The sequence below is a fragment of the Sciurus carolinensis genome, chromosome 1, assembly GCF_902686445.1.
Source record: "Sciurus carolinensis chromosome 1, mSciCar1.2, whole genome shotgun sequence".
NCBI lineage: Eukaryota > Metazoa > Chordata > Mammalia > Rodentia > Sciuridae > Sciurus > Sciurus carolinensis.
In genome coordinates, this window is record NC_062213.1 from 97,703,336 (window position 1) to 97,717,408 (window position 14,073).

Here is a 14,073-nt window from a genome sequence, read left to right on the forward strand (position 1 = left end):
TAAATAGATATTTTGGTTGTTTCCACATCTTAGCTGTTGTGAATAGTGCTATAGTGAACAAGTTCCAGATTTCAATTGTTTTGTGTACACAGAAGTGGGATTTCTGGATCATATGGGGTAGTTCTATTTTTTAATCTTTTTAGGAACCTATACTGTTTTTTATAATGGCTATAACATTTCACATTCTCACCAATGATGTTGGTCTCCACCTTCTCACCAACACTTACTGTCGTGTGTTGTGTGTGTGATGGTGAGGTGCTGAGGGTGGAATCCAGGGCGCCTCACATGATAAATACTGCTCTACCATTAAACTACATCCTCAGCCCTGTCTTGTCTTGGTTTTTTGCTTTTTGCTTTTTTGATAATAGCCATCCTAACAAGTGTGAGGTGTTATTTCATTGTAATTTTGATTTGCATTTCCCCTATGATTAGTAACATTAAGCATTTTTTCATATATTGTTGGCCATGTGTATGTCTTTTTTAGAGAAATGTCTATTCAAGTCTTTAGTCCATTTTAAAAAATTGGGGTTATTAGGGGGTTTTGTTGTTGTTGTTATTGTTCTGCTATTGAGTTATAGGAATTCCTTATATGTTTTGGAAATTAGCCCTTTATCAGATATATGGTTTTGCAAATATTCTCTCCCATTCTGTAGGTTGCATTTTTATTATAGTAATTGTTTTCTTTGCTTTACAGAAGCTTTGTAATTTAATGTAGTCCAACTTGTCTATTTTTGCTTGTGTTGCCTGTGCTTTTTGGTGTCATATCCATGAAGTCATTGCCAAGAACAACATCATAAAGACTCTCCCCCTCTGTTTTCTTCTAGGAGTTTTACAATTTCGGGCCTTAAATTTAAATCTTAACCCATTTCAAGTTGATTTGTCTGTACGGCATAAGACAAGGGTCCACTTTCATTCTTTTGCATGTGACTGTCTAATTTTCCATTTGTTCAAGGGAGTGTCTTTTGCCCATTGTGTATTCTTGGTACCCTCGTCAAGGATAAATTATATAGTCATGGATTTATTCCTAGGGTCATTGTTTTGTTCCATTGTTTTTTATGTTTATCTTTATGTCAGTAAGATACTGTTTTAATTACTACAGCTCCGTAATGTATTCTGAAATCAAAAGTGTGATGCTGCTGAGTGCAGTGGTGCATGTCTGTAATCCCAGCAGTTCAGGGGGCAGGAGGATCACAAGTTCGAGGGCAGCCGCAGCAGCTTAGTTAGACCCTGTCTCAAAATGAAAAATAAAATGTACTAGGGATATGGCTTAGTAGTAAAGTTCCCCTGGGTTTAATCCCCAGTAAAAAAAAAAAAATTTAAAAAATCATGTGATGCCTCTAGCTTACTTCTTTTTCAGATGGTTTTGACTATTTGGAGTCTTTTGTGATTCCATATGAATTACAGAATTGACTTCTCTATTTCTGTAAAAAATGCCATTAAATCTGCAGATCACTTTGAATAGTATGGGCATTTTACCAATATTAAGTCTTCTGGGTAATGAATACAGAATGTTTTTCCAGGGTCTGGGACTATAGCTCAGTTGGTAGAGTGCTTGCCTAGCATGCACAAGTCCCTGGGTTCTATCCCCAGCACCACAAGAAAAAAAAAAAAAAAAAAAAAAGAGGATGCCTTTCCATTTGTTTTTACCTCTTAATTTTATTCCTAGGGATTTTGTTCTTCTTGATGCTAATATAAATAAGATTGTCTTCTTAATTTTATTTTCAAATAGTACATTTTGGTTTATGTTGATTTTGTATCCTGCCACTTTACTAAATCTATTCTAACCATTTTTATGTGAAAAAAAAATTTTTTTGATACTGGGGATTGAACCCAGGAGACTTAACTACTGAGCTACATTCCCAGCCTTTTAAAATTTTTATTCTGAGACAGGGTCCTGCTTAGGGCCTCTCTAAGTTGCTGAGGCTAGCTTTGAACTTTCTATCCTCCTGCCACAGCCTCCTGAGTTGCTGGAATTATAGGCATGCACCACTACACCTGGCTTATATGAAATATTTAGGGTTTTCTACATGTACCAAAAGATCATGTCATCTGCAAACAAAACTAATTTTATTCTTTCCTTTCCAACTTGGATATATGTTATTTCTTTTTCTTGCCTAATTGCTCTGCCTAGTCCTTTCAGTGCTAGATTATCAAGATAAAGAATACATTAAAATTAAGTTTTTAGTGTTTTTCTACATCCTATTTTTAAAAATATTTTCCCCATTCAAAAAAAGTCGAAGAATGAAATACAACATTCTCCCTCAAAATTTTTAAAATGTTCATTTGAAAGCAAATTAAAATAAAGTATTTGGATCACAGTTTAACTTAATAGATATTTGTTGCCTGGTGAGGTGGTGCATGCCTGTAATCCCAGTGACTCAGGAGACTGAGGCAGGAGGATTGCAAGTTCAGGCCAGCCTAACAACTTGGTGAGAGCCTGTCTCCAAATAAGAAGATCAAAAAAAAAGGAAAAAAAGGATTTGTATCTTGAATACATGTTACCTCCAACTCTATGCTTAGTCCTTTCCTAATCAAAAACCATCCACATATATCAGTTGAGTTGGCTATTCTCTTGTTTCCCACAATTGTACAACATGTGGAAAATAAGTTTTACCTGAAATCATGTGACTGGAGAGCAAGGCAGCCAGGATTAGAATTATATCTTGGGACACCAAGTCCAATACTCTGACCATAATGCACAGCCTGTGTTCTCTTCTGTGAAGTGATAATTAAAGACCAGAATTAAGCATTGAATGATAGTAGTAATTTAGAACTTAATACTTATCAGGCCATATCTTTTTGTATAAGGTTGTTTAGATTCATAGTAATAACAGTGACAATAATAATTTTAAATTTTAAAATAACAAATTTAATCTTATCAGTTGATATTCCATCAGGATTTTAGAGGTAACAACCTGGAATTAGTTTTTTTTTGTTTTGTTTTGTTTTGTTTTGTTTTTTCACTTTGGGGATGATTAAAATTAAATTGAAGATAATTTACAGTGTTGAGCATCAGATGCCTAACCCCATCTTCTTGCTTCTAAGAAGGTGCTCCTTAACCATCTCAGTGATTTCTAGTCCTCTAATCCAAAAGTTACACTTTATTACTGTATTAATATAGAGTTACATTTTATTACCATAATTCATAACTAGTGGCAACTACCCATCTGAAAAGTTCAGTATCTCAGTGTGCTTGTAAGTCATTCATGGTATATCAGGTGCAGGGAGCTCTGCATTGGACTTCTTCATGCAATATGGCAGACAAGAAATGCTGAAGGACATTCTGCCTTCAAAATAAGTAGATGCCCAATGCTGGGCATGGTGTCACACGCCTGTCATCCCAGTGACTCAGGGGCTAAGGCAGGAAGATCACAGGTTTGAGAGCAGCCTCAGTAGCTTAACAAGACCCTGTCTCAAAATAAAAAAATAACTAAAATGAGCAGGAGACATAGCTTACTGGTATAGTGCCCCTGGGTTTAATCCCTAGAACAGGAAAAAAAAAATGTGAATCTTACATGAAATACTTAAGTGAAAAAACTACCAAGATTAAATATCACCAGAAACAGTAAATAGATTTAGACCCTCAAAGACTTAAAATATATGATAATCAAGTACACAAACTATAAGACAACGAAGTATGATATGTTTAAAGAAACGAAAGACAGTCACAAAAAGAGAAAGCAACAAGAAACTATAAAAATGATTAGGCCAGATTTGCCCTGGAACCAAATAGAACTTGTAGAAATGAAAGTGTAATTGTTTAAACACAAAAACACATCGTAAATAGGCTAAAGGGCAATTTAGACATGTCTCAAAGTGAACAGAAATATAGAACTGAAAAAAATAACCCTGATAAAGCTATGCTAATGAAGCCCAAAACCTTTTCTGTGAATCTGTTTAGAAACTCGAAAGCTACAGTGACCTTTCTGTTTGCCTGTTAGGACTGCCCCACCTTGTGGGCAGTCTGCATAGAAAGGTTTCACAGCTACCTGAATGGTATGAAATGGAGCGAAGTAAATGTGCTTTCTTGGGGATGGAAAACATGGGAATTAGTCTCTAAATACAAATCTCTACTACAAGTACCTGAAGAAAAGCTTTAAAAACTAAGTCACTAGTTTGAAGAGGAAAAGAAAAAGGGCCAGTCCCTAAGCTTCTGTTTGCATTTCAGGATTTAGGTTGCTTTTCATTCTGTTTTCATTTTTCAAAAACTCTGATTACTCTAACAATCTTGTGGCAATTGGCCCCACATTCTGGAAGTTTGTTCTTCTAAAATGCGTAATTAAATTCTTTCCTGTGTTTTTTCACTAAAAATTCAATTAGATACTTTATAATTCTTGTGACTTATTATCTTACAGGCCCAAGAATCCTCAGATCACTTCTCCTCTGGGCACAGTGGTACACACATGCAATCCCAGCAACTCAGGAGGCTGAGGTGGGAGGATTGGATTGCAAGTTTGAGGACAGTCTGGGCAACTTAGCAAGACCCAGTCTCAAAATAAAAAATAAAAAGGACTAGGGATATAACTCAGTAGTAGAGCATCCCTGGGTTAAATCCCCATTACCAAACATATATATACATATACACACACATACATACCCACACATACATATACATTTTAATATATATTTTAATGCATATATATTTTTCTCTGGAAAATATTTCCTCCTTCCATTGAGATTTATTCAAGAGTTTATCCAACAGATCCATGATGGTGGTGGTGGTGGTAGTGGTAAACACACTAAATTGGTCCCCAGCTCCATAGTTTTGGTGTGATTTTGAAATATATCCCAGAAGTACATCAACGTGCCTACCCCAGCTAAGTCATTTGGCAGATAGAACAAGCTCTAGTGCAAAATGGGAAGCAGAACTTTCAGTCAAATGGACATGGATTTGAGTCCCAAGTGACTCACATTGATATGTAGTTTTGGCAAATTACCTGTCCTATCCAGGCTTGTTTTCTCCTTCATAAACAAGAGATTATAATATTTTTCTTAGGTGTTATGAGGATCACAATTAATGTAATTAGAGTTGTGATTCAATATGTTTAAATGGGACTTTTAAATTACTTTCATACCTAGCCTTAGCAAAAGAAGAAAGGGAGAGAAAGGAAAGAAAGGAAATGGGAAGGAAAGAAAAAAGAAAGTACCAGCACAGAGAAAAATAAGATGGAAAATATATTAAAAAAAAAAAAAAAAAGCTTAAGCTGTAGAAGACAAATGAAAAGTTCTGACATCCTATAATCAGGGTTCTAGGAAAATAGAACAGAGAGAATGGAAGCAATATTGTAGTATTTGAAGATATGATGGTGAATGTATTCTAGAGCTAAAGAAGATTGTGAATTCATAGATAAAGAAAACACATTATAGGCAAGATAAATAAAAATAAATCTATAAGTAGAGGTATTATAGAAAATTGCAAAATACTGAAGATAGAGACATTCTAAAAGCAGTCAGAGACAAAAGACCAGGCATCCTAGCATTCCTGAGACCTTGGGTTCAATCGCCAGGACCATAAGAAAAAAGACCACGCACCCCCAACAGAGCTGTCTTGCTTCTTAGAAGCCAGAGTGCACCAGTATCCTAGCAATAAATCTCCCACTAGCAGCAGTAGAAGAAAAAAATACCTTGAAAGTGCTGCAAGAAACACATCAACCTAAAATAATGCTTTCAGCAAAACTAAAGTTTGAAGTGGAGGCAAAGCAAAGGTGTTTTCATGTAAGCAAAAATGGAGAAAGTTTACAGAACAATAGGCCAATACCCAGCGAACTTCTGAAGGATGTACTTCAGGAAGAAGGAAAGTAATCCCAACAGGCAACAGGATGAAAGAAGGACTAGAGAGCAAATAAACTGGTACACATGTAGATAACACAACTCTAAACAGTCTGCAGTGTAATTAATGATAATGTCTAAATTCTGGGTATTAACAAAAGGATGGTTAAAATACTGGACAACAGCAGCAAGTAGTTTGGGAAGGGGTGAACAGTTAATGCTCAAACATCCTTGTATTTTTTTCAGTGGGAAGGATGATTAAAATAAAAGAAAATGAATATAAACTAATGACCAAAATAGTAGAAGAGGACAAATCAAATAAGGAAAAAACTCAATTTTTTAAAAAGCAACTGGGGAAAAAACAAAAAAAAGATAAGTCAGAAAGAAAGGCAAGGGGCTGGGTGTGGTGGCAAACATCTTTAATCCAGTGACTCGAGGGGCAGAAACATCACAAATTTGAGACCAGCTTCAGCAACTTGGCAAGGGCCTGTCTCAAAATAAAAAATAAAAAGGGATAGGGTAGCTCAGTGGTAGATCATTCCTGGGTTCAATTGCCAGTACTACAAAAAAAAAGAGAAAGAAAAAAAGCCAGCCAGCTAACAGCCAAAATGCAATAGTAGAAATACCTTTAAATAAATCAATAATTACATTGTATATAAGTGAACCAAATCATCATTTCATAGACATTTTAAAATTTAATTTGAAAATATAAAAACTAAAAACTGTTTATGTGAGACATATTTAAAACATGACACAGAAAGTTTAAAAGGAAGGAAAATATGCTAGGAAAAATAAAGCTGAGGTAGCAAAAAAAATAATAAATTGTCAAAAAAGTAATATTAGGTGAATCCCATATGTGTGTGTGTATTTGTATATATATTTGTGTATATATGCACACACAAATATATGTATAAAATTATAACATACTAATTAAAATAACAGTAAAATAATAGGATATCTGTAGTGTAAGCAGATTAGGGGAGAGAAGAAGGAAGGGAAAGGCGAGAGGTACTAAGGAATAAGATTGATCAAATTATGTGCATGCATGATTGTGGCATAATGAATCAATAATGCACCAATTTTTAAAAATGTACATAATGGGTTGTCTCTGCTTGCTTATGTAAAAGGGTGAGATTTCTCTCTGTCTTTACCTTTTTTCCTTTTTTTTTTAGCAGATTGCTTATGCACATCACATTCTGGTTTAATGCTAAAACTGCTTTTTTTTGAAGTAATATTAGTGGTAGAGAAAGCTACTTCAAAATAGTAACAGCTTCAGCTCAGTTGCCAACAGTAACAATTCTAAATCAGAATATACCTAAGAAAATAACTTAAAACATAAACAAAATTGATAGAGACAAATAGACTATTCCACATTCATAGTGGGAGATCCTAACATGATATTCCCAATTATCAATAGGTCAAGCAGACAGAAAATTAGAAAGCAAAAAGATTTGCCACATATGGTACACATACGTTAATTCCAGCAACTCTGGGGGCTGAGGAAGAGGATCACAAGTTCAGTGCCAGCCTCTGCAATTTAGAGAGGTCCTAAGCAACTTAGTGAGACCCTATCCCTAAATAAAATATAAAAAGAGCTGGCAGAGCATCCCTGGGTTCAAGTCACAGTACCAAAAAAAAAAAAAAAGAAAGAAAGAAAGAAAACAAAAGATTTGAACACTAAAAGAAACCGGGCACAGAGGTAGGCCACCTGTGGTCCCAACTACTTGGAGAATCCACATCTTAAGATAAGGATGATTTATTACACAAATATAGAACCCTATATCCATCAATTAGAAAAAAAAAAAAAAACATGCTTTCTTCCCCAGCACACATTTAAACAATTGGTCATGGATTGGTTTATAAATCAAATCTCAATAAATTTAAAAAATCAGAATCTTACAGGACAGTTTCTCTGGCCACATTAAAGTCCAAAGTAAGAAAATACTTTAAAATCTGTAGTTAATTAGGGTTACACAGCAACTGTAACACCCCTACATTTTACTACATTAAACTATTAGACTTTTTTGTTTATTTAATAGTCCTTTATGGGGCTGGGGATCTAGCTCAGTTGGTAGAGTGCTTGCCTTGCATGCACAAGGCCCTGGGTTCAATCCCCAGCACCGGAAAAAAAAAAAAAAAATAGTCCTTTATGGTTATCCTGTTTGGCGAGGGACTTACCCATGAAGTGATAAGAGATCTGGCTACTTCCCAGTGTGGCTCCTCTATTTTCTTAGGGCCTCACTGTCTTCCCTATTCAATTATTCAAGCTTTCTAATTCTTTGCTGTTAATTTTTTTGTTGTTGTAACCTTATACTTAATGTCAATTGAGTTTAAAAAATATACAGTTCAACTTATTCATACTATTTATTTCTTTATGAAAGGCAAGATTTCAGGTAAGCTTCATGCATAATGTAGAGGCTAATATTTTCTGATTGGTTCCTGAAAGTTGAGCTTCATCAGACATGTTTTAAACTATCAAAGTGGGCACAAATTGTATATTCTTTCTGCATAATGAGGTAAGAACTCAGGGGTAGGCACTCATCATCATAAGACAGTATAAATCCACTTGTCTAAACTTGTATGAGTCTATGTGGCTATGTGTATTGTAAAATGCTACAAGAGTTTTGGGTTAGTAAATATATGCTAAATATTTACTGTTGATTTTTTTTTTTTTTTTCTTTTTGCAGTGCTGGGGATTGAACCCAGGACCTTGTGCTTGCAAGGCAAGCACTCTACCAACTGAGTTATATCCCCAGCCCTACTATTGATTTTAATAACATTGTTTGAATATTTTTCCATTCTCACCTAAGTTTTTGAATATATCAACATATATTAACAGTCTCAATTTTTTTTCGTCTGAGCTAAGTCTGTAGTTGTGTCCTTTTTTGCCAGTCATACTTCATCTTAAGTCTTTCTGTTATTTTTTCTCTTTTATTTTTAAATTTTGATTTTATCTTTATTATCACTTTTCTGCTTCTCATACAAATCTTATTGTCTAGCAAAACTGGATTAAGGAAAATTATATAAAGCCTATTTAATGTGCCTACCAAATGAATCTGTGCCTTAGAGTTAAGAAATTATACTCTACAAGCATAGTTGCTATATTATTTTATATTTTCTTATTTCCTTTTTCTTTGCCTCTCTGCTACTCAAGGACTTTCTGTTGCAAGGGATAGACTTCCCTAACTCACATTAGCTTACGCAGCAAAGGGAATTTATTGACTCAAGTAGTTGAGGAATCAAGTATGGCTGGGTGCAGGTGTTCAAGGATGCAGTCAGGAATCTTGCTTTCCTTTGGGTCTGCTTCATCCTCAGGCAACCTCCCCCTCTGTAGTGGCACGATGGCCACCATCCATTCTTCTATCTTGTAAGCCTAGCAACCCCCGTAGAAAAAGTATCCAGCCCCAAGGACTCTAGGGCAAGTTCCAGAATTGACTATTCCACCCTATGTTCACCCCCACAACCACTCACTATGGCCAATAGGGGACAGCACTGTCCACTCCAGTCCTTCCTTGGGCCAAAATGGGGCAAGCTGTTTCCCCAATGAGAGGGGTATTTGAGTGTGTGAAAGAGAGAATGAGGTAAGGGGTAGGGCACAGATAAATGCTGGGGTTGATGTTAATAGAAAAGGGAGGTACTGGACAGTCAAGAACACCTAGTGCCCAAAGGTGTTGGTAAATCTTGAATTGGCTTTATAAAAGAGCAAACCTTGGTTGTTCCATCAAGAGATTTAGAAAAGTGCCAAGTATTAAAAGGTCACAGGAGGGAATACTGGGCAGGGGCATAATCACAATGATAACCCCTTTCTACCTGGAGTAGTTCCTTCATCCACATGGTGGTACTATAGGAGTATAAAACACATCTCCATGCTGGACCTTGTGTTTCTGCCAACTGAAATTTCTCCTTGCAAGAGATACCTTTTTCACTGTCGTACTGTATTTCCAGTAGTAACTATAGCCAGTAGTCACACATAGCTCTTTATATTTAAATATAGCCAGGCATGATTGTGCATACATGTAATCCTGGCAATTCAGGAGACTGAGTTCAAGGCTAGCCTGGGCAACTTAGCAAAACCCTGTCTCAAATCAAAAAATGAGAAGGATTGAAGATGTAACTCAGTGGTAGAGCACCCCTGAGTTCAAGCCCCAGTTTTGGAAAAAAATTAAATACATATTAATTAAATTTAAATATTCCATTTCTCACGCACACTAGGCACATTTCAAGTGTTCAGTAGCCACATGTGACTACAGTGTTGAACAGCTCAGATATGGAGCATTTATATTATTACAGAAAGTTCTACTAAACAGTACTGGCTTAGAACAGTATGTTGTTACCAACGATTTGTTATTAGTGTCTTTCTAGTGACAGTTACTCTAAAGGGAATTGGGGGAGAAATTTGGCGTTTGACAGAGGCATGAAAAAAACTGATGAGGGCCACCCCATGGCCCTGCTTTCACTTCTTTAAAGGATTTCGACCCCCTTCAGACTTTACTCTGGATCCACAAATGAGATAGTCTCTGCCATCACAGCTGGAATCCCTGGTTGTCCTTTTAAACTCAGCCCAAAAGGGCAGTCTGGGATATATGCCAGGGACCACCTAAGAGCAGTGGTTCTTGAGAGAAAGGAGACCTGAGAGGAGGCTGGTGGTAGTGGGGCCCTTAAGGAATGTTTTCTCTGTGGCAGCCAGTGCTGGCTGAGAGGAGGTATCATAAATGTTCACCTTTGTCATGCACTCTGTCATCTTTCAGTGTTACATAACATTGATAAAACTGATTTGTTTTTTCTTCTACAGTCCTATTCCCCTTTGTTCTGTTGTTGTGATAGACAGCCAACTTGATAAAGTTGAAGGAAGGAAAGTGTTTGTTTCCTGTAATGTTCGAAGTGTTGATAAGAAGACCTTACACTCAGAGGCAACAGGTAAGAAGAGTGGGGTTGGGGATCCGTTTTGGCTTTGTTTGATTTGATTTTATAACCCACAGATGCCCAGAAATTCTTAATTGTCTTTTACTTACAGAACAAGTTAAAGATGTTCTCTTTTTTTGGTACTAAGGATTAAACCTAGTGACTTAACCACTGAGCCACATCCCCACCCCTTTTTAAAATATTTTATTTAGAGACAGGCCCTCACTGAGTTGCTTAGGGCCTCTAAGTTGCTGAGGCTGGCTTTGAACTCAAAATCCTTCTGCCTCAGCCTCCCCAGCTGCTGGGATTACAGGCATGCACCACAGTGCCTGGCTTAAAGGTGTTCTTATACATTGCCGATAAAAGGCTATTTGCCAATATCCATCAAAATTACAAAGTTTTGTGCCCTTGGTCCCACTTCTAGTACTTTGTCTCATAGCCATCTAACATGTGAGCAAAACTATATTGTCTTAGTTTGCCCTCTGGTTCCAGCATTTGTTGCATTCTAACATTACTTGCAATAGCAAAAACTTGGCAAAACATAGGCATCCCTCAATAGGAGACTGGTTGAAGGACTACATTTCATCCCTAAACTATATTGTGTCTGTACCATAAGAAATATTGTGAGGAACACTGTGATGTTTAATAAGAATAAGGAAACTCAAGGGCACATGCCTGTAATCCCAGCTACTCAGGAGGCTGAGGCAGGAGAATCACAATTGCTGTCAACCTTAACAATTTAGTGAGGCCCTGTGATCTTCAGCAGCTTATCGAGGCCCTGTTGCAAAATACAAAATTAAAAGGGCTGGGGATGTAGCTCAGTGTTAGAGCACCCCTAGGTTCAATCCCTGGTATCACAAAAAATAGTAATAATAATAATAGGGAAACCCTTTGATATGGAGCTATCCCATTCATATATGTTAAATGAAAAACATAAAATGAAGAACAGTAAACATAATATGTTACCACTAATATTGGAAAAAAAAAGTAGACAAGTTCTTCCCATTGTTACCCTTTTCTTTCACTTTCCCTCATACTTTCCTTCCTTCCTGAATAACTTCCTTCCTGAATTCCAAGAGCACTTAAGTAGAGTTGGGCATGATAACCTTAGGGATGAGGGTAGTTAAGGAAAGTGTCCCATGGAGAGTAGCATGAGTGTCTGAGCCCATGAGCAGTGAAGACAGCATCTGTGTGAACTGGCAGCAGTGATGGGAGCCAGGTTCCTACTGTTAGGGAAGAGCTACAAGTATGGAAAGAGAAAATAGAATGAGTCTTGTGCTTACATGGGACTGGAGGCCCTGGGCATGCAGGGTTTCCCAATCTTTTACTCTTGCAGATAGTATTGTAACAAATAACTTTATATATTTGTCATTTCACACACATTGTGCCAAATTACTCTTTAGTGGTTTGAGGGCAAATACATGTTTGTACAATTCTCACATTTTTTTCTGTAATCTTGAAATTTTTTCAAAATAGGAAGTAAAAGTGGGAGGGAGGGGAAATAGGCATATACTTGCACTTGCAAGGACTATCTCATGAGGGCCACACACATAACTTGTTTCTTACAGGAAGGGGACAGTGGATTGGGAAGAAGATTCCTCTGTCAGCCCTTTTTACCTTTTCCCCATTGAGTACTGGGGTTGCAACCCAGGGCCTCAGGCATGCCAGGCAGGCACTCTGTCACTGAGCTACATCCCCTGATCTTTTATTTTTTTATTTTAAGACAGGGTCTCTAAGAGGCTCAGGCTGGCCTCAAACTTGCCATCCTCCTACCTCAGTCTCCCAAATAGCTGGGATTAATATCTTTTTTGCCTTTTGAAAGAAGTTATGTAATGGATTACCAGAAAGAGGAACTAGGTTTTATGAAGTCCAAAGATCATGCAATTTAAGAAATAGAATTCAAAATTAGGTATAAAAGTAAAACTTTATTTACAAGGAGAAAAGAAATCCCAGAGTATTACTTCCATCTTAGAGATGCAGGACCCTTTCTGCTGAGATCTCTATAGGCGTTTTGTCAGAAATCTTATGGAGAAAGGCTTCCTGATGGCATCCTTAAAGCACTGTACAACTCCTAGATCAACCAGGGCCTTTGTAAGTGAGGACCAGTGAAACTTTACCTTCCTTAGCTTCAGATTTAGACAGGTTTGATAGCCAGTGATTTTCATTTGTTTTTGCTCTTTTTATTTTAATGGACCTTAGATACACATCTTTAGATTAGTCATAATCCTTGAGCTAAGACACAGAGTTGTCACTGGTATATGAGTTGTCATCTTTTATTTATTCATTTCCTAATATATTTGTTTCAAATTTAATAATAAATGAAACACACTGGGACCTACCATCAAACAGGAATCAGACTCTTAAATAATATTTTGTCCCTACCTAATTTCTGTTTCCTTCTCCTCCTTCTCCTCCTACTTAGATGTAGGGGATCTAGAATTTTGAGTTTTTTATTCTATTTTACCATTTTGTTTTCATTTTTAAAAATTATTTTAAGAACTTGTCTTTGTGCTTTTAAATTTTTTTATCAAGAATATCTAAGGAGACCAGGCACTGTGGTGCACGCCTGTAATACCAGCAGCTCCAGAGGCTGAAGCAGGAAGATCGCAAGTTCAAAGCCAGCCTCAGCAACTTAGCAAGGCTTTTCTGAGACTTTTTGTTTGTGTTTTTCTCTCAGCTGTATGTTGCTAAGGTTCATCCATGTTGTTGGCTATGAAGTGTGCTCATTTTTGCTGCTGAATAATATTCCATATGTGACTGTACACAGTGAATTTAACTGTGGGCCTCTCAACAATTTGAATGGACTGCTGCAGACACTCTTGTGGGGGCAGGAGCTTGACATGTACTTAGGAGTAGAATCTCTGGTTGTAGGGTAATGAATGTTCAGCCTTACAAAGAAATGCCAACTTGTTTTCTAAAACTGTACTAAACTACACTCCCACCAGCAATATATTCTTTTGATCCCTATCCTCTCCAGCAGTTGGTAAAGACTTCCTGATTTTTGCTAATTAAATGGTTATGACATATCTCAGTATGATCTTTCTAAAAAATGTTTTTATTAATGCATTATAGTTATACATAATAGTTGAGTTCACTTGGCATAATCATACATGCTTGGAATATAATTTTCTCCATTTCGGTCCCCGGCACTTTCTCTTTCTGTCTGTCCCTTCCTTCCTTCTCAGCATGATGTTGATTTGCAGTTCCATGATTACCCAGTAGGGTTGAGTATCTCTCCATGTTTCTTGACCTATTTGTTTCCCATTCTGTGAAATTTGTTCAACTTCTTTTTCTGTTTTCTCGTTTTCTTACTGATTTATAGGAGTCCTTTCTGTATTTCATATTAGACTAATACTTTTGTTGGATATATAAGGTGCACATATCTCCTTCTGGTATATAAGG

General features: G+C 36.7%; 1 protein-coding gene across 1 annotated transcript in view; it reads left to right on the forward strand.

The window, feature by feature from the left end:
* Them4 (thioesterase superfamily member 4) overlaps nt 1-14,073 on the forward strand; it is a 28,125-nt gene that overhangs the window by 11,909 nt on the left and 2,143 nt on the right. Inside the window, exon 5 of the mRNA XM_047517783.1 lies at nt 10,562-10,686. Within this exon, the coding sequence (XP_047373739.1) occupies nt 10,562-10,686 (125 nt within the window). The remainder of the gene's footprint in view (nt 1-10,561; nt 10,687-14,073) is intronic.